Source organism: Cervus elaphus, chromosome 17 (assembly GCF_910594005.1).
Source record: "Cervus elaphus chromosome 17, mCerEla1.1, whole genome shotgun sequence".
NCBI lineage: Eukaryota > Metazoa > Chordata > Mammalia > Artiodactyla > Cervidae > Cervus > Cervus elaphus.
In genome coordinates, this window is record NC_057831.1 from 7454053 (window position 1) to 7475977 (window position 21925).

General features: G+C 39.8%; 1 protein-coding gene across 5 annotated transcripts in view; it reads left to right on the forward strand.

Annotated features, from left to right (window-relative positions):
- The window catches only part of LOC122673602 (cGMP-specific 3',5'-cyclic phosphodiesterase-like), a 77932-nt gene that overhangs the window by 38645 nt on the left and 17362 nt on the right, over nt 1-21925 (forward strand). The window contains exon 3 of one of the 5 annotated variants that reach the window (XM_043871528.1): nt 16327-16853. The exons of 3 other annotated variants lie outside the window; for them this stretch is intronic. In XM_043871528.1, the coding sequence (XP_043727463.1) occupies nt 16327-16332 (6 nt within the window). In that variant the 3' untranslated portion in view covers nt 16333-16853. Of the gene's footprint in view, nt 1-7352; nt 8039-16326; nt 16854-21925 lie in introns of those variants that run through there. One more of the 5 variants, XM_043871527.1, reaches the window with a different exon arrangement.

A 21925-nucleotide genomic window follows, 5' to 3' on the forward strand; every position in this document is an offset into this window, starting at 1 on the left:
TATGACCAGTGCGTTCTCTTGGCAAAACTCTATTAGCCTTTGCCCTGCTTCATTCTGTGCTCCAAGAATGGTTGGAGCTCTGGATCATGCCAGATTGGAGGGCTCCGTTCATGTAGACAGCGCATGGTTACAGGACAGAGAAGGTGGAGAACCGTGTAAAGCTGAATACACCTGAGACTCTGAGGATGAAGGTCTGCCAGGAAATGAGACTGATGAGTCTGAGGAAGGAAAATTGTTTTCTGTAGTTGACCAGCAGCAAGAGAAGCAGGACTGTGAATTCATTTGTAGCACATGCTCACATTTAACCATCCTTAGTTTGTCAAGTAACAAAAGCCCAAACAAATTCAAATATTTAATAAAAGAGGAATACCTCTCAACACTTTATCAAAGACAGACTCAGAGCAAAGCAAGTTAGTAAGTGCAGACAATTAATGGCAGTCATCTGCCTGAGGTACCGACTCAACCACATTCTGAAAATGAAAGCAAAGCAAATAAAAGAACAAGAAATCAAGTTATAAAAGAACAGCACAGGGAACAGAGGGTGGAGAAAATAGGTAACAGATCATCCTGCAAACTGGAAAGGGCAGGAAAAGGAGCAGTTAAATATAAAAATATTCCAAAGTTATGAAAATGGGACATTTAGTGGAAAGCACACCCCCCTGAGGGACGCCTCATTATGTTCAGGAAGGGGGCTTCCCTTGTGGCTCAGATGATAAAGTGTCTGCCTAAAATGCGGGAGACCCAGGTTCGATCCCTGGGTGGGGAAGATCCTCTGGCGAATAAATGGCAACCCACTCCAGTACTCTTGCCTGGAAAATCCCATGGATGGAGGAGGCTATTAGGCTATAGTCCATGGGGTTGCAAAGAGTCGGACACGACTGAGCGACTTCACTTCACTTCACTTCACTATGTTCAGTGATGAATTGCAATGTTCAAATGACAATACTCTGCCATTTTTATTGACAGGTACTGAGAAAACAAGTATAGTATTTGAACTAATTTTATTGCTCAATTATAAAACTGTTGAACAAGTTTCCCCTGCAGACCATAACATACATAGTATCATTTTTTTTCCATTTATTTTTATTAGTTGGAGGCTAATTACTTTACAATATTGTAGTGGTTTTTGCCATATATTGACATGAATTAGCCATGGATTTACATGTGTTCCCCATCCTGAACCCCCACCCACCCACCCACCTCCCTCCCCATCCCATCCCTCTGGGTCATCCCAGTGTACCAGCCCTGAGCACTTGTCTCATGCATCCAACCTGGACTGGCGATCTGTTTTACACTTGATAATATATATGTTTCAATGCTATTCTCTCAGATCATCCCACCTTCGCCTTCTCCCATAGAGTCCAAAAGTCTGTTCTGTACATCTGTGTCTCTTTTTCTGTCTCGCATATAGGGTTATCATTACCATCTTTCTAAATTCCATACATATGCGTTAGTATACTGTATTGGTGTTTATCTTTCTGGCTTACTTCACTCTGTATAATGGGCTCCAGTTTCATCCATCTCATTAGAACTAATTCAAATGCACTCTTTTTAGTGGCTGAGTAATATTCCATTGTGTATATGTACCATAGCTTTCTTATCCATTTGTCTGCTGATGGGCATCTAGGTTGCTTCCATGTCCTGGCTATTACAAACAGTGCTGCGATGAACACAGGGGTACACAAACTGAAAGAGACACATGTACCTCAAATTTTTAATTTAATGTTTATTCTTATTGTTTTTAATGTTTGACTAAATTTAATGTTGTGCAATAAATTTACATCCATGCTAAAATGACTTCATGAATGTGAAATGTGTTGATAAATTATTGGAAAATATCATCACGGCCTGCAAAAAAAAACTGAAAGGCCACAAAGTTTGATAGAGGCTCAATAGTAATGGATGGAGTTCTAGTTTTAAATTCCTAGTTCAGGCCCTTGATGGGCCGCTTAGATCAGCTGCCCTGAATACTTTTCATTCTTATTCTGCTTTAAACTATGTTCACGGCCAAGGAGAAATCTCTGAAAGAAATCTGTGAAAGGCTTCACTTCAGGAGCCTACGGCTTTGCCTGTGGCCTCAAGCCTTACCCTCTCACCACTGGAACACAGCCTGTCTTAGAATCTGATCATAGTTTTAGATATCAGTGACCCAAACTATTATTTCACCAAGGGAAGAGTGATAGATTTTATTAATGAACAACTAAAACTGGAGGAAGCTGTTATAAAAGAACATTTCACCTTCTTAAGGTAAAGAAACAGTTCTGAATATAAATGACAAAATCTGAGAAAAATTATTTAACAGGGCTGTCTGTGGAACAATCTAATTCTAAAAATTGGATATACTTTAGAAATTAGGAATAAACGGGAGTGGCTTTAAAAATATGGTTGAGTCTTATTTGCAGAATTAGAGAAGTTTCAGTATAATAACAAAAAAAGAAAAACAATAGCATTAAAATAGAGAGAACTAGAAGGAAACCTAAGATCTTAAAAAGGCAGGTGAGACACAGTGACAAGGGAAATCAAATGATTTCTCTACAGAGGCCAGGCCAGAAAGACATAAAAAAGAGGTGCCCTAAAGGCAGTCTTTGAAAACTCCCCAAAAAGCTCCGATTACAAACTAGCTCTGCTCTTCAAAGATGCCCTCAGTAATTCCAGCCTCATGACATTCACGCCCCTATATAGTTTCTTCCTACTTTTTACCTGGGTTCATCAATGTATGACCAATAGAATAAGCAGAAGTGATGTGTTACTTTCAAGGTTAAGGCATGATAAGATACTGTGGCTCTCTTAAATCACTTCCCCTGGTGGAACCAGATGCCATCTCGTAGGAACACTCAGGACCCACGCTAAGGCCAATACACAAGGAACTAAAACCTTCTGCCCAGGTCAGTAAGGGGCCAGGGGTCCTGCCAAGAACCATGGGAATGAGCCATCGTGGAAGTGGATCTTCAAGCCCCAGGAAAGAAGTCAGATGTTTACAGATACACACACACAAAAAGATTAAAGGAAATGTTCGTCTCTGGGGTGTTGTAACCATGGACTTTTTTTTTTTTTCTCTGAAATGCTTTTATGTTCAACGTTTTCTAAAATTGGCACTGTTTTAAAATTTAAGACTGAAAACAACAATGATGGGGTGTTGTAACCATGTACTTTTTTTTCTCTGAAATGTTTTTATGTTCAAAGTTTTCTAAAATTAGCACTGTTTAAAATTTAAGACTGAAAACGACAATAATGTAGGTAACAGTTGGGAAGTGGGGAGACATGCATGGCCAAGATACAGGCTTGAACAGAACCAGAAAAGGATGAGTTTGCAGCTGAATAAGATTGGCAACCCTCAGAAGAAGCTCCTGAAACTAGGACTTGATGCAACTTGTTCCCAGAAGCACTGGTACAAAAGTGGACAGGTGAGACCAAGAAGGAAAGGAAAGCAATACTGATGTGCTCAAGTCAGATACCAGTGTAGGCCACTGGAGCTCAAGTCCATCGGAGACTTCTGGGAGACCCGCCCAGAGAGAAAAGCTGGGGAATTTAATCTCAAGTCCGTCGGAGACTTCTGGGAGACCCGCCCAGAAAAGAAAGCTGGGGAATTTAATCTCCAAACCTCTGTCATTTGTTGGGGGCTTCACAGCGATGTGCCTAGACTAAAGGAATGCAGAAAATCAGGGAAAGATGCTCACACGCACACACTGAGGAGTCTGCTGAGCTGCTAGATCAGCAAAGTGTATACAAAGGAGACACTGGCCAATGACCCTGGGAAGATAGACTGGGACTGACCTATGGCTTTTATTCTTAAAGAGCTTGGACTTTATTTTACAAGCACATAAAGAACTAAAGTGTTGACTTAATTTTTATTATGCAGAATTTCAAACATACATAAGATTATAAAGAACAGTCAGCATCAACTCTGGCCTATCTGTCTATGCTGCCATCCATGCTTTCTCACTCTATATGATTTGAATCAAAACCCAGGCATCATATCAATTATTCATAAACATTTTAGTATTTGTGTACTATATTTAGTATTTGTGTATTAATACCATCAAATGCCCAGGCAACATTCAAATTATTGAGTGAGAACTTTAAGAGGAAACTTAGGTGTGAAAAGTTCCCCTCGTACCAGCACACATGATGCTTTAATGCCACGAGAACCGGAACAGAGGAGAGAGTGTGGATGCCATCAGCACAGGCCAGGCATGAGACAGCCGAGGTGTGCGCTGGTGTGATGGTGACGGAGACACGGGCCCCGCGTGAGAGAGGCCTCGGGGGACTCAGTGAACGCAAGGGTGAAGGCAGCACAGGCGTCACCAGGTCACAGAGAAGCGGCAAGGGATAACGGACACAGGACGGGAGGCGATGGGTTTAGCCACGGATCCACTGGCTTTAAAGACTAATCTCTGGTTGGAAATGTAGAGAGGATACCTGGAAGATACAGAACCGTGGTTTGAGGGAGAGACTGGAATTAGAGACTTAGATCTGAGAATCACAGAGGTTATGCATAATTGAGAGAAAGTGTACAAAAGAGAAAAAAGCAAAGGGCAAGACAGAACTTCATCCTCGCCTTAAGGACTAGAGATTAAAACAAAGTAACCTAGATGCCCATCAGCAGACGAATGGATAAGGAAGCTGTGGTACATATACACCATGGAATATTACTCAGCCATTAAAAGAATTCATTTGAATCAGTTCTAATGAGATGGATGAAACTGGAGCCCATTATACAGTGAAGTAAGCCAGAAAGATAAACACCAATACAGTATACTAATGCATATATATGGAAATTAGAAAGATGGTAACAATAACCCTATATGCAAAACAGAAAAAGAGACACAGATGTACAGAACAGAATTTTGGACTCTTGTGGGAAAAGGCGAGGGTGGGATGTTTCGAGAGAATAGCATCGAAACATGTATATTATCTGTGGTGAAACAGATCACCAGCCCAGGTTGGATGCATGAGACAAGTGCTCAGGGCTGGTGCACTGGGAAGACCCAGAGGGATGGGATGGGGAAGGAGGCGGGAGGGGGGATCGGGATGGGGAACACATGTAAATCCATGGCTAATTCATGTCAATGTATGACAAAAACCACTACAATATTGTAAAGTAATTAGCCTCCAACTAATAAAAATAAATGGAAAAAATAAATTAAAAAAAAAAAAAAAGGCCATGAAAGCAGACAAATATGGAACAGTCAAGAAGGCAAGAAGGAAACAAGAACTGAGATTTACCACAAAAGCTACTTTCAAGAAGGATGAAAAATCCCCAAATATAGAAGGTACAGGAAAATACTCTGGGGATATCAAAGTGCGTTAAACACTCAGTGGTATTCTACCATATGTGTGGTTGGTGGTTTAATTGCAGCCGTGTCACTCTGCAACCCTGCGGACTGTAGCCCGCCAGACTCCTCTGTCCATGGGATTTCCCAGGCAAGAATACTGGAATGGGTTGCATTTTCTTCTCCAGTCTTATCATATACTACCCTGCATTTCTTAAAGAGTTCCCATCGTGTGCCGAAGACTGTGCTGAAGGTCCTGGGCATGAGATGGAAAATCCAGCTCAGACCTGTCTGTCTCAGAGGACAGAGAGAGAAGCAGTTATTCCACTGACTGTACAAAGAGATAATTACCAGCTGCAGTGACTGCGATGTGGGGAAGCCCGAGGTTGCAGGACTGAGGGTGCACATTAGGAGAAGCAGGTTTATCCTGGGAGAGGAGGGGGGATAACAGATGGTTTCCTTGGAATCTTGAATAGATTGGACAGCCACATCCACAGGAATTCTCTGGCATTACTCCTGGACTTGTTAGAAAAGAATGACAACATTGTTTTTGTCATTCAAAAAAAGAACATGAAAACATGTCATCCACATTTCCTAGTAAAGTCAACTAGACCTTTATTTTGGAAAAAAAAATAAAGGATTTTAGGAAATTTTGATAATGGATTCCTTGTTGAGATATTTTATACAAATGTTTACAAAGAAAAGAGGTATCATCAAAAGCAATGTATGGGAACTTCTAAATTATTTTTAGTGAGATCAGACATATGAGTGTCATAAGAGAAAATGCATATTTTGGCTTCAATTTCTGCCATAAAACCTTATGACTGAAACGAGTATTTCTTTTGGAAATCAGTATTTTGGTTCTCAGGGCTCAAGCAGTCATTTTGTTTGGAAATTATCTTTTCATACTTAGAGCAAGGACAGAGCTCTGCAAAAGTACCACACCATGCCAACAATCCCTGATCAAGTTTTTACTGTATTCCCACACTGCTCACATCTGATAAATTCATATATATAAAATTACCTCCAAAGAGATGAAAAGTAACGGCTTTAAGACATCATTCATGCAACAACAGTAAACTCTAAAGTTGATCTATCTAAGAATTAAGAAATTTAGCTCAGAGATTTGAGCAGTGCTCAAATGTTTTAGAAAGCAATTTGGATGCAAATTAATCCTTAAAATATCCTCAGAATATTCTTGGGGTTGTTTTTTATTATTGGAATATTATACTTTATTATTTTTAAAATAAAAATTCAGATTCCTTTTAGAAACCTTCCTTGAGAAATAAGTCAAGTTCAAAAGTATTAAAAGTTTACTGACATGGTTTCAGATTTCACATGACAACTTGTCTTTAACAAACTATTACTTGTTGAGATTTGATGTAATATTAAAAAGAATATCCAGAAGTATCTGGAAAAGTTGTTAAAATTGTCCTCCCTTGCCAACTACATATTTGCATGAAATCAACTTTTCTTCATATATGTCAACCTAAATGCCATATTGTAACAAGCTGAATGCAGAAGCAGATTGAAAGAATCCAGCGGTCTTCCATTAAGATATATATTCAAGACGTTTACTAAACGTAAAACAGTATCACTCTTCTCACTATTTCTTGTTGTTCTGAAAAATCCATATTATGTATTTTAACATGTAAAGTTGTTGTTTAGTCGCTAAGTCATGCTTCTTTTGCCACTCCATGGACTGTGGCCTGTCAGGCTCCTCTGTCCATGGGACTCTCCAGGCAAGAATACTGGAGTGGGTTGCCATTTCCTCCTGCAGAGGATTTTGTTGACCCAGGGATAGAACCCACGTCTCCCACATTGGCAGGTGGATTCTTTACCACTGAGCCACCAGGGAAGCCCCAACATGTAATTATTCATTATTATCTTAAAGTATAGTAATAAAAAAAATTCAAAGATTTCTCAGCTTTAATATCTAATGTGATAAATACTCAGACATAACCTACATTAATAAAAGCTCTTTAATGATTTTTCATAGTGTAAAAGTGTTGAGAAATCCTCAATAGATAAGATTTCTGTTTACCATGTTTACTATTTGTTATTTTGGATCATTCCTAGGTTGCTTTAATCTACTCCAAGTGCACCTTCCATTGAATGTTTGATTTCAACAGTCTGGCCAAATCAGCAGTGCAAAGGAAAGAACAGGGTATTTGCCCCAACAGGTTTTACAAGGTTCAAGAGGAAAAGAAAAAGTTATTGTCAAACTATATTATAAAATTATTGTCCAATTATATATCACCTATGCTGGAACTCTGTGTTTTTTGAAACGGAAAATATTTATATCTTTCCTAATTATAAAAGGATCAAAAGCCTATATAATACAGTACAGAAGATTTAATAAATCACCCCCAAATCACCCAAAGATATACATTTTGCTATATTTTCTTTCAGACTTCTTTTTTTCATACTATAGTTAATGTGTGTGCCAGGCAAGGATGAAATAACCCATATATAAATTTAGCTATAAGAGTTTCAGGATAATAAAGGATTTCAGATTGGAAATCTCTGGATCCTGAAAATCATTGGGATATAAGTAAGAAATCTATTGTATAAACCTAAGTGATTTGATTTCATTAAATTAAATGTATACTGCTCTATAAGCTATAATAATTAAGCTTTCAATCTAAAATATAGCTGAAGGGAGGAGCCAAGATGGCGAAGGAGTAGGACGGGGAGACCACTTTGTCTCCTACAAATTCATCAAAAGAATAACTGAACGCAGAGCAAACTTCACAGAACAACTTCTGATCGCTAGCTAAGGTCATCAGGCGCCCAGAAAAGCAGCCCAGTGTCTTCGAAAGGAGGTAGGACAAAATATAAAAGATAAAAAGTGAGACAAAAGAGCTAAGGACGGAGATCTGTCCCAGGAAGGGAGTCTTAATAGAGGGCGTTTCCAGACACCGGGAAAGCCTTGCACTGGCGGGCCTGGGGGAAGTGTTTGAATCTCGGAGGGCAACCTGACTGGGAGGGGAACAATAAATAAAACCCACAGATTACGAGCCTAAAAGCAACTCCCAGCAGAAAATTACCCCAGACACCCGCATCCGCCACCAGCAAGTGGGGGTGGAACGGAGAGGAGCGGGCGGCATTGCTTGGGGTAGGGTCCGGGCCTGAGTGCCCTGAGGACAATCGGAGGGAGCTTTTATGAGTTGCCAACTTGAATTGTGGGAGAGCAAAAGAGAGAGAGAAAATTAACCGGCCGAACACACTGCCGGCCGTTCACAGAACAAAGGGACTGAGCAAGTCCAGAGAAGAGCTCGCAGGCTGTGGAACCGCCCAGCCCCGCCGGAGGCAGGAGGCAGGGGGGAGGGGAAGGGGGCAGGCTCGGCCCCAAGGACTGCATCCCCTGCCCCAGTGCAAACAGGCCTCCAGTTTCTAATCAAAGACCTCCTGAGATTCTGGATGGTCGACATCCGCCAGGAGGGTCGCGGCGAGACACAGGGCGCAGGCACCCGACTGGCGCGGGCGGGGACTGGGGCTGGGGACGCGGAGGGCAGAAGGCGCACGCACCCGACTGGCGCCGGCGGAAACTGAGACTGGGACCGCCGAAGGGAGTGGGCGCGCCGCACCAGGGGAGAGTGCGCCAGTCAAGCCCCTGGCTGCCTGGACCGCTCTCACGGGGAAGGCACAAAGAGCAGGCGCAGCTTTTTGTTCCGCGCTTTTGTGGAACACCCGAGGGCTGGAACCTCGCGCAGCGCGGGCCGCGCTCCATATAGAGCAGCCGGGAGCCTGAGCAGCGCAGACGGAGAAAGCAGCACCAGCCCCTCCCCGCAGCGCCACGGAACTAGCAACCTGAATAAGAGTCCACCTCCGCCGGCCTGTGTCAGGGCGGAAATGAGGCTCTGAAGAGACCAGCAAACAGAAGCCAAATAAAAAAAGGGAACCACTTCAGAAGGGACCGGTGCAACAGATTAAAATCCCTGTAGAAAACACCGACTACACCGGAAGGGGCCTGTAGATATCGAGAAGTGTAAGCTGGAACGAGGAGCTATCTGAAACTGAGCTGAACCCACACTGACCGCAACAGCTCCAGAGAAATTCCTAGATATGTTTTTCCTTTTTTTTTTTAAGTAAGAAAAAAAGAAAAATTTTTTTTTCTTTTTTATTTTTTCTCTTTTATTTTCCTTTAAAATTCCCTATTACTCCCCCATTACTCCTTAACTTTCATTTTCATAGATTTTTATGATTTTTTTAATTAGGGAAAATTTTTTTTTCTTTTATTTCTTTTTTTTTTTCTTTTTCTCTTCTATTTTCTGTTTTTCTTTTTCTCTTATTTCTTTTAAAGTCCCCTAGTCTTCCTCTACTACTCCTTAATTTTCATTTTCAATACACTATAACCTTACAAAAAAAGAAAAGAAGAGAAGCCCTGTTTTTAAACCAAACTTCATATATATTTCTAAAATTTTTTGTGTGTGTTTTGGTTTTTGTTTTTAATATAGTGTTTTTAAGAGTCTAACCTCTACTCTAGATTTTTAATTTTTGTTTTTCAGTATATGATATAAATTGTGAACATTTAAGAATCTAATATTCAGTTCCCATTTTTATTCAGGAGTGTGTTGATTATTCTCTCCCAATCTTGACTCTCTGTTTTCTACCTCAGAACACCTCTATTTCCTCCTTTCCCCTTCTCTTCCCAATCCAATTCTGTGAATCATTGTGGGTGTCTGGGCTACGGAGAACACTCTGGGAACAGACAACTGCGTGGATCTGTCTCTCTCCTCTTGAGTTCCCCTTTATCTCCTCCTGCTCATCTCTATCTCCCTCCTCCCTCTCCTCTTCTTCATGTAACTCTCTGAACCTCTCTGGGTGTCCCTAACGGGAGAGAATCTTTTCACCATTAACCTAGAAGTTTTATTATCAGTGCTGTATAGTTGGAGACGTCCTGAGACTACTGGAAGAATAAAACTGAAATCCAGAGGCAGGAGACTTAAGCCCAAAACCTGAGAACACCGGAAAACTCCTGACTACATCGAACTTTAAGTAATAAGTGACGGTCCAAAAGCCTCCATACCTACACTGAAACCAACCACCACCCAAGAGCCAATAAGTTTTAGAGCAAGACATACCACGCAAATTCTCCAGCAACGCAGGAACATAGCCTTGAACGCCAACATACAGGCTGCCCAAGGTCACACCTAACACATAGACCCATCTCAAAACTCATTACTGGGCACTCCATTGCTCTCCAAAGAGAAGAAATCAAGTTCCATGCACCAGAACACCGACACAAGCTTCCCTAACCAGGAAACCTTGACAAGTCAATAGTCTAACGCCACCCCCTGGGTAAAACCTCCACAATAAAAAGGAACCACAGACCTCCAGAATACAGAAAGCCCACTCCAGACACAGCAATCTAAACAAGAAGAAAAGGCAAAGAAATACCCAACAGGTAAAGGAACATGAAAAATGCCCACCAAGTCAAACAAAAGAGGAGGAGATAGGGAATCTACCTGAAAAAGAATTTAGAATAATGATAATAAAAATGATCCAAAATCTTGAAAACAAAATGGAGTTACAGATAAATACCCTGGAGACAAAGATTGAAAAGATGCAAGAAATGTTTAATAAACACCTAGAAGAAATAAAAAAGAGTCAATTAAAAATGAATAATGCAATGAATGAGATAAAAAACACTCTGGAGGGAACCAAGCGTAGAATAACAGAGACAGAAGATAGGATAAGTGAGGTAGAAGATAAAATGGTGGAAATAAATGAAGCAGAGAGGAAAAAAGAAAAAAGGATCAAAAGAAATGAGGACAACCTCAGGGACCTCTGGGACAATGTGAAAGGCCCCAACATTCGAATCATAGGAGTCCCAGAAGAAGAAGACAAACAGAAAGGCCATGAGAAAATACTCGAGGCGATAATAGCTGAAAACTTCCCTAAAATGGGGAAGGAAATAGCCACCCAAGTCCAAGAAACCCAGAGAGTCCCAAACAGGATAAACCCAAGGCGAAACACCCCAAGACACATATTAATCAAATTAACAAAGATCAAACACAAAGAACAAATACTAAAAGCAGCAAGGGAGAAACAACAAATGACACACAAAGGGATTCCCATAAGGAAAACAGCTGATCTATCAATAGAAACCCTCCAGGCCAGAAGGGAATGGCAGGACATACTGAAAGTAGTGAAAGAGAATAACCTACAACCTAGATTACTGTACCCAGCAAGGATCTCATTCAGATATGAAGGAGAATTCAAAAGCTTTACAGACAAGCAAAAGCTGAGAGAATTCAGCACCACCAAACCAGCTCTTCAACAAATGCTAAAGGATCTTCTCTAGACAGGAAATTCAGAAAGGTTGTATAAACGTGAACCCAAAACAACAAAGTAAATGGCAATGGGACCACACCTATCAATAATTACCTTAAATAGAAATGGGTTGAATGCACCAACCGAAAGACAAAGATTGGCTGAATGGATACAAAAACAAGACCCCTATATATGCTGTCTACAAGAGACCCACCTCAAAGCAAGAGACACATGCAGACTAAAAGTGAAGGGCTGGAAAAAAATATTTCACGCAAACGGAGACCAAAAGAAAGCAGGAGTCACAATACTCATATCAGATAAAATAGACTTTCAAATAAAGGATGTGAAAAGAGACAAAGAAGGACACTACATAATGATCAAAGGATCAATCCAAGAAGAAGATATAACTATTATAAATATATATGCACCCAACATAGGAGCACCGCAATATGTACGGCAAATGCTAACGAGTATGAAAGAGGAAATTAATGGTAACACAACAATAGTGGGAGACTTTAATACCCCACTCACAACTATGGATAGATCAACTAAACAGAAAATTAACAAGGAAACACAAACCTTAAATGACACAATGGACCAGCTAGACCTAATTGATATCTATAGGACATTTCACCCCAAAACAATCAACTTCACCTTTTTCTCAAGTGCACACGGAACCTTCTCGAGAATAGATCACATCCTGGGCCATAAATCTGGTCTTGGAAAATTCAAAAAAATTGAAATCATTCCAGTCATCTTTTCTGACCACAGTGCAGTAAGATTAGATCTCAACTACAGGAAAAAAATTTTTAAAAATTCAAACATATGGAGGCTAAATAACACGCTTCTGAATAACCAACAAATCATAGAAGAAATCAAAAAAGAAATCAAAATATGTATAGAAATGAATGAAAATGAAAACACAACAACCTAAAACCTATGGGACACTGTAAAAGCAGTGCTAAGGGGAAGGTTCATAGCATTACAGGCTTACGTCAAGAAACAAGAAAAAAGCCAAATAAATAACCTAAGTCTACACCTAAAGCAATTAGAGAAGGAAGAAATGAAGAACCCCAGGGTTAGCAGAAGGAAAGAAATCGTAAAACTCAGGGCAGAAATGAATGCAAAAGAAACTAAAGAGACCATAGCAAAAATCAACAAGGCTAAAAGCTGGTTTTTTGAAAAAATAAACAAAATTGACAAACCATTAGCAAGACTCATTAAGAAACAGAGAAGAACCAAATTAACAAAATTAGAAATGAAAATGGAGAGATCACAACAGACAACACTGAAATACAAAGGATCATAAGAGACTACTACCAGCAGCTCTATGCCAATAAAATGGACAACTTGGATGAAATGGACAAATTCTTAGAAAAGTATAACTTTCCAAAACTGAACCAGGAAGAAATAGAAGATCTTAACAGACCCATCACAAGCAAGGAAATCGAAACTGTAATCAAAAATCTTCCAGCGAACAAAAGCCCAGGACCAGATGGCTTCACAGCTGAATTCTACCAAAAATTTAGAGAAGAGCTAACACCTATCTTACTCAAACTCTTCCAGAAAATTGCAGAGGAAGGTAAGCTTCCAAACTCATTCTATGAGGCCACCATCACCCTAATTCCAAAACCAGACAAAGATGCCACAAAAAAAGAAAACTACAGGCCAATATCACTGATGAACATAGATGCAAAACTGCTTAACAAAATTCTAGCAAACAGAATCCAACAACATATTAAAAAAATCATACACCATGACCAAGTGGCCTTTATCCCAGGAATGCAAAGATTCTTTAATATCCGCAAATCAATCAATGTAATACACCACATTAACAAATTGAAAGACAAACCCATATAATTATCTCAATAGATGCAGAGAAAGCCTTTGACAAAATTCAACACTCATTTATCATTAAAACTCTCCAGAAAGCAGGAATAGAAGGAACATACCTCAACATAATAAAAGCTATATATGACAAACCCACAGCAAGCATCACCCTCAATGGTGAAAAATTGAAAGCATTTCCCCTGAAATCAGGAACAAGACAAGGGTGCCCACTCTCACCACTACTACTCAACATAGTGTTGGAAGTTTTGGCCACAGCAATCAGAGCAGAAAAAGAAGTAAAAGGAATCCAGATAGGAAAAGAAGAAGTGAAACTCTCGCTGTTTGCAGATGACATGATCTTCTACACAGAAAACCCTAAAGACTCTACCAGAAAATTACTAGAGCTAATCAATGAATATAGTAAAGTTGCAGGATATAAAATTAACACACAGAAGTCCCTTGCATTCCTATATACTAACAATGAAAAAACAGAAAGAGAAATTAAGGAAACAATACCATTCACCATTGCAACAAAAAGAATAAAATACTTAGGAGTACATCTACCTAAAGAAACAAAAGAACTATACATAGAAAACTATAAAACACTGATGAAAGAAATCAAAGAGGACACAAACAGATGGAGAAACATACCGTGTTCATGGATTGGAAGAATCAATATTGTCCAAATGGCTATTCTACCCAAAGCAATCTATAGATTCAATGCAATCCCTATCAAGCTACCAACGGTATTTTTCACAGAACTAGAACAAATAATTTAACAGTTTGTATGGAAATACAAAAAACCTCGAATAGCCAAAGCAATCTGGAGAAAGAAGAATGGAACTGGAGGAATCAACCTGCCTGACTTCAGACTCTACTACAAAGCCACAGTCATCAAGACAGTATGGTACTGGCACAAAGACAGAAATATAGATCAATGGAACAGAATAGAAAGCCCAGAGATAAATCCACGAACCTATGGACACCTTATCTTTGACAAAGGAGGCAAGGATATACAATGGAAAAAAGACAACCTCTTTAACAAGTGGTGCTGGGAAAACTGGTCAACCACTTGTAAAAGAATGAAACTAGAACACTTTCTAACACCATACACAAAAATAAACTCAAAATGGATTAAAGATCTAAATGTAAGACCAGAAACTATAAAACTCCTAGAGGAGAACATAGGCAAAAAACTCTCCAACATAAATCACAGCAGGATCCTCTATGACCCACCTCCCAGAATACTGGAAATAAAAGCAAAACTAAACAAATGGGACCTAATGAAACTTAAAAGTTTTGCACTACAAAGGAAACTATAAGTAAGGTGAAAAGACAGCCCTCAGATTGGGAGAAAATAATAGCAAATGAAGAAACAGACAAAGGATTAATCTCAAAAATATACAAGCAACTCCTGCAGCTCAATTCCAGAAAAATCAATGACCCAATCAAAAAATGGACCAAAGAAAATAAACAGACATTTCTCCAAAGAAGACATACAGATGGCTAACAAACACAGGAAAAGATGCTCAACATCACTCATTATTAGAGAAATGCAAATCAAAACCACAATGAGGTACCATTACATGCCAGTCAGGATGGCTGCTATCCAAAAGTCTACAAGCAATAAATGCTGGAGAGGGTGTGGAGAAAAGGGAACCCTCTTACACTGTTGGTGGGAATGCAAACTAGTACAGCCACTATGGAGAACAGTGTAGAGATTTCTTAAAAAAAACTGGAAATAGAACTGCCATATGACCCAGCAATCCCACTTCTGGGCATACACACTGAGGAAACCAGATCTGAAAGAGACACGTGCACCCCAATGTTCATCGCAGCACTGTTTATAATAGCCAGGACATGGAAGCAACCTAGATTCCCATCAGCAGATGAATGGATAAGGAAGCTGTGGTACATATACACCATGGAATATTACTCAGCCGTTAAAAAGAATTCATTTGAATCAGTTCTAATGAGATGGATGAAACTGGAGCCCATTATACAGAGTGAAGTAAGCCAGAAAGATAAAGAACATTACAGCATACTAACACATATATGTGGAATTTAGAAAGATGGTAACGATATGCAAAACAGAAAAAGAGACACAGAAGTACAGAACAGACTTTTGAACTCTGTGGGAGAAGGTGAGGGTGGGATGTTTTGAAAGAACAGCATGTATAATATCTATGGTGAAACAGATCACCAGCCCAGGTTGGATGCATGAGACAAGTGCTCGGGCCTGGTGCACTGGGAAGACCCAGAGGAATCGGGTGGAGAGGGAGGTGGGAGGGGGGATGGGGATGGGGAATACCTGTAACTCTATGGCTGATTCATGTCAATGTATGGCAAAACCCACTGAAATGTTGTGAAGTAATTAGCCTCCAACTAATAAAAAATAAAAAAATAAAATAAAATATAGCTGAGTAACAGATCTGGACATTAAACAGTCTTCCAGCTAAACGTTTTAATGTATAGAAATATTTAACATTCAGAAGCTATTCTACTAGCAATTTTAAAATGTTATACAGTAGAAGGGGCTTCCCAGGTGGTACTAGTGGTTAAGAACCAGCCTGCCAATGCAGCAGACATGAGATGCAGGTTCGATCCCTGAGTCAGGAAGATCCCCTGGAGGAGGGCATGGCAACGCACTCCAGTATTCTTGTCTGGAGAGTCCCATGGACTGAGAAGTCTGATGGACTTCTCTGCAAGAGTCCATATGCAAAGACTCAGACACAACTGAAGTGACTTAGCATGCACAGGCATGCATTATAATAAGCATGAATAAACATCATAGTTCTATTTTGGCATTTGGTATTATTAAGAATGCCTGTTTAAAAAAAAAAAGCCTGTATTTTAAAAATCTTGTTTCAGTGAATCACTACAATATCTACCAACTCTGCCTTAGAACCTTACTTACAATAGTGAGGATTCCCTTTTGTTTCAGTGGTAAAGAATCCACCTGCCAATGCAGGAGCCATGAGTTGGATTCTTGATGCAGGAAGATCGGGCATGCCATAGAGTAGCTAAGCCCATAGGCCACAACTCTTCAGCCTGTGTTCAAGGGCTTGGAAGCCCCAACTACTGAGCCACATGCCGCCACTTCCGAAGCCCAAGTACCCTAGAGCCTGTGCTCTGCAACCAGAGAGGCCGCCACAAAGAGAAGCCTGCACACCCAACCGGAGACGAGCCCATGCGGCGACCAAGATCCAGCACAGCCCAAAGTAAAGACTCCTGCTTACAACAGTGACTTAACCCCATACATGTGCTGGTATTCGTGTGAAAGGTAAGAAGTAATTAGCAATAAATGTTTCTTAAAGACCATCTGCTTTCAATTTTTCCTCAGATGTTTTATGAACTGTCACTATGAAAAATATTAACTTTCCAAAAATTAAGCACATTTGAAACAATTTTTAAGAGGGGAGAAAAACTGACAGAACTGACCATTACACAATAAAGTTGAATGGTAACATACAAAAATGTTTGAGAATGCTTTTTTCTTAACTACCTTGCAAATGTTTCAACACCACATTTTTAAGAATATAATCTGCTTTCCTAAAACAGGCAATTTGTGGCTTCCTGAATTACTTTTGTATCACTTTCAAGCATCACTGATAAGTTCCAGCAATCACACTTTGAACAATAATTATCTAAAATAACTTATTGAAACCCTAGAATTTTTGTTGTACTATACTGCAAAGTACTTCACTACATTTTAACACCTTAGATTGAGTTGTGAGCACATTATTTATAAACTTTTTTATTTTTAAATTAATATTTATTGGAGTATAGCTGCTTTGAACTGTTGCATTAGTTTCTGCCGTACAACAAAGTGTATACATACATCCCCTCGGATACATGTACTGGGCGATTTCCTGCATTCAGGTCACCACACAGAACTGAGTACAGCACATAGTATCAGTAGTGAATATATGTCAAGCCCAGTCTCCCAATTCATCCTGCCACCACTTTCCTCTTGTATAAACTTCAATTTTTAATTATTTCTTCTTGGTTTCAAAGTTGTCTCACATGACCTATTTGCATATTTCATGAATATGAACTCAAAGGCATCAGATATTAAAAAAAAAAAGGCCTTCACAAACTAATATAAATGTGGTCCAAACAACAAATAGAAGAATCATGTTAATCTGTCATTGTATTTTCAGTCACACAACAGGTTTAATGTAATAATTACATTACTGTCACTAATGAACATACTTATAAATATGAAGAGTATCTACTAAAAACATATACACTGCTTTTAGATATTATCAAAATCACAGTGTAATTCAAATGGGTATTATAAATCTGGCCTTAAAATAATCTCATTTCTATGCATGTAGATGCTCTCACAGGCTGTAGAAAGCCGCCACCATATTCATTTGAAGATGGATATAGACAGCATTTACTTCAGTTCACAAAGTGTGGGCATGAAACAATCTACAGAAGCTTTTTACAGGGTTTAAAAGAGTTCTAATCACCCATGCCAACTGCACTTCTTTCTCAACACAAAACTGCCTTTGAAACCAAGCATTCATTTGCTAAAGCAAGGAATCTGCTGTTAAAGAGATTGATTATCCTAGGGCCTGACCTAATTGGGAGATTAGATATGGTTCTCTGTTCTGGGTGGCATGGTTTATAGAGGGGAAAAGCAACAGAAAAAGAGCAAACTTCTTTTGAACTCCAATGCACTTCTACTTAATTCTAATTTTCTCTAAATAGAAACAGTCTGCAATTGTCAGACTGGTGAAACTGGTGTGTTATAAATTAAGAATGCATTGAGTTTTTCACATCATTTTGTTAGTAACAGGTACTTTCATCACATAATCCCACTTTCATCACATAACCCAAACAGTATCCAAAAAATGACTCTTTTTGGTCATATCCCACTGAGTTAAAATCACTATATAATGCGCGCACACACACACACAAACACAAATCCGGACTTTTACTGATGTATCATTTCAGTGTCTTCTATAGCCAGTTAGATATCAGGTTTTCCCCCCAAACACAGGCATCACTTCATTGCTGTGGCTGATTGCATTTTTCTTCCTAGCCTTTGATAATCAGACCTTTGTTAATGCTATTCACCATATATCAGATTCAGGTCATCCATCCAAAACGCGACAAAAGACCCAGACGCTCATGTAAATTGCACTCCCCCAGAGCACTGCCCTTTCCTGCATAAGGACACAGAACCAGGACCCCCTCCCGTTTCTGCTCACTCTCCGTATTCATTTAATCTGTCACGGTTGGAAAAAGTATTCATAGGCTTTAAGAAACATTATGCTTTGTTTACTTGATAAATCAAACAATCAGATAATTATGAAGTGTGATAAAATTTTCTATACAAAATTTAATAATTTATTCCAATTCAACTTCAAAATTAGGTCCACTTTTCAGAATAGACTCTTTTCGACTTACTTTTCACCCCTTCTTGAACTGTCAAGATAAAACCAAATTTGACTGCCCTTTCACTAAAGAAAAAAGGTTTCAAGAAGAAGGGTGGACTGAATCATTCATAAGTTATCTCAGAATTAAATAGCTAATTTAACAACATGATGTATTCCTGTTGTCTTCAGTTAAAATCTGTATTAAGCATTAATTACTCAGAATCTCTACTTTCTAAAGCCTTCAGTAGCTTCAAGAGACTTAAAAACAACTATAACGATACTTTTAAATGGAAACGATTATAGGGTCAAATCATATCAGGATCATATGTGTGCAGATGAATCCATACTCCAGGATTAAAACTTTTTTCTGTTCATTTCATACTTTACTTCCATCCCATGTATTCTAGTATCCGCTATGTTGTGGATACTGAAGTAGAAACAGACAGTTGTTTTTTAGAAACCCTTTACTGTTTGTAGTTTTTGGCTGTGCTGGGTCGTCATTCCTGGCTTGGGCTTTCTCTAGCGGCAGCAAGTGGGGCTACTCCTTGTTGCTGAGCAGGCTTCTCGCTGGAGAGGCTTCTCCCTTCAGAGGCTCTAGGCACGCAGGCTTCAGTATGTGCAGCATGCGGGCTCCCGAGCACTGGGCTTTAGTAGTTGTGGCACACGGGGATTAGCTGCCCCGTGGCCTGTAGGATGTTTCCAGAGCAGGAATCAAACCCATGGCCCCTGCATTGGCAGGTGGTTCTGAACCACTGGACCACCAGGGAAGCCAGTTTTAAATAGAAAACAATTTATTCAAATAGAAACCACCAACATTTTGGTATTTCAAAGAGAGCATAAAGATCAAATTAATGTATATGAATTTCTGATCTCAATTCTAGAGGCTATCAAATTTAGTTAAAATTGAGTGAAAACTCAGTAAAATGGTAAGAAACTTCTAGGGTTCCCACGCCTACTATCCAGTCACTAATACAACCACACTAAATTTAATACACTCAACAGTTGATCATAGTACCAAAAAACCAGAAATATTTTACTGCACTTACATAACAATGTGATATCAAACACTAGCAGCCATTGATGTTCAATAAATATTACAGAATATATCATTGATCTTAGCAAGTGAATGACGCAGGCCATCAGTTCATTAGGATTCTCTGTGATTGAGGCTGAATAGACAGGACAGAGAGAGAGCAGCGTGACTCATGCAGAAAGAACACTGGGAAGCAGAGCAAATAAGGTCAAGAGGAAAGGACAGGAGATTTTTTAAATGACTGGAAATTTAGGGGAGTTAAAGAACCATAAATATCATACAGCAAAGACACCTTTAGAAAGGGGAAAATGGGGGGACATTGATGAATCTGTGATAATGGGGCAAAACCTGGGATTCTCCTGGTAATTATAGCACTCACCAGACTTTAAACACTGAAGTATTCAAGTGCCTCTTGCTTTTCCTGTTACTATAACTCTGCAGTCTGTACTGTATGTCACGCTCCTCTGTCCATAGGATTTCCCAGGCAAGAACACTGGAATGGGCCGCCATTGCCTTCTCCAGGGATCTTCCCGACCCAGGGATCGAACCTGGGCCTTCTGCATTGCAGGCAGATGCTTCACCATCTGAGCCACCAGGGAAGCCGACAACTCTGTAATCTGTACTTTACACCAGCTATGCTAATGCTGCTAAACATGACTCTATATTCCCAAGTCCAAAACCTTCAGTGGCTCTCTAAAGTCTTGGAAAAGGACAAGTTTTCCAGCCTGTTACAAAAGGGAAAAGAAAGAAGACCCAGATGTGATCTGATTACATGAGAACTGTGTCCCAGGTAAAACCAAGCTAGTGTTTAAACCTTGGGTCTGTTGATTTTCAGTTCTGTGCCTGTAATATCCTACTTATATGTTTCAGTTCAGTTCAGTCGCTCAGTCGTGTCCGACTATTTGTGACCCCATGAACTGCAGCACACCAGGCTTCCCTGTCCATCACCAACTCCCAGAGTTTACTCAAACTCATCCAGTGAGTCAGTGATGCCATCCAACCATCTCACCGTCTGTCATCCCCTTCTCCTCCCACCTTCAATCTTTCCCAGCATCAAGGTCTCTTCAGATGAGTCAGTTCTTCATATCAGGTGGCCAAAGTATTGGAGTTTCAGCTTCAGCATCAGTCCTTCCAATGAATATTCAGGACTGATTTCCTTTGGGATGGCCTGGTTGGATCTCCTTGCAGTCCAAGGGACTCTCAAGAGTCTTCTCCAACACCACAGTTCAAAAGCATCAATTCTTCGGTGCTCAGCTTTCTTTCTAGTCCAACTCTCACATCGATACATGACCAGTGGAAAAACCATAGCCTTGACGTACCTTTGTTGGCAAAGTAATGTCTCTTCTTTTTAATATGCTGTCTAGGTTGGGCATAACTTTTCTTTCAAGGAGCAGGCATCTTTTAATCTCATGGCTGCAATCATCATCTGCAGTGATTTTTGGAGCCCCAAAAAATAAAGCCAGTCACTGCTTCCATTGTTTCCCCATCTATCTGCCATGAAGTGATGGGACCAGATGCCATGATCTTAGTTTCCTGAATGTTGAGGTTTAAGTCAACTTTTTCACCCTCCTCTTTGACTTTCATCAAAAGGCTCTTACTTCTTCTTCACTTTCTGCCATAAGGGTGGTGTCATCTGCATATCTGAGGTTATTGATATTTCTCCCGGCAGTCTTGATTCCAGCTTGTGCTTCTTCCAGTCCAGCGTTTCTCATGATATACTCTACACATAAGTTAAATAAGCAGGGTGACAATATACAGCCTTGCCATACTCCTTTCCCTATTTGGAAGCAGTCTGTTGTTCCATGTCCAATTCTAACTGTTGCTTCCTAGATTTCTCAAGAGGCAGGTCAGTGGTCTGGGATTCCCATCTCTTGAAGAGTTTTCCACAGTTTGTGGTAATCCACACAGTCAAAGGCTTTGGCATAGTCAGTAAAGCAGAAATAGATGTTTTTCTGGAACTCTCTTGCTTTTTTGATAATCCAACGGATGTTGGCAATTTGATCTCTGGTTCCTCTGCCTTTTCTAAAACCAGCCTGAGCATCTGGAAGTTCACATCTAAAAAAGGTTATTTCCCTACTTTATGACTCAAATTGGACTTAGTATTCTCCACTGAACCTTCC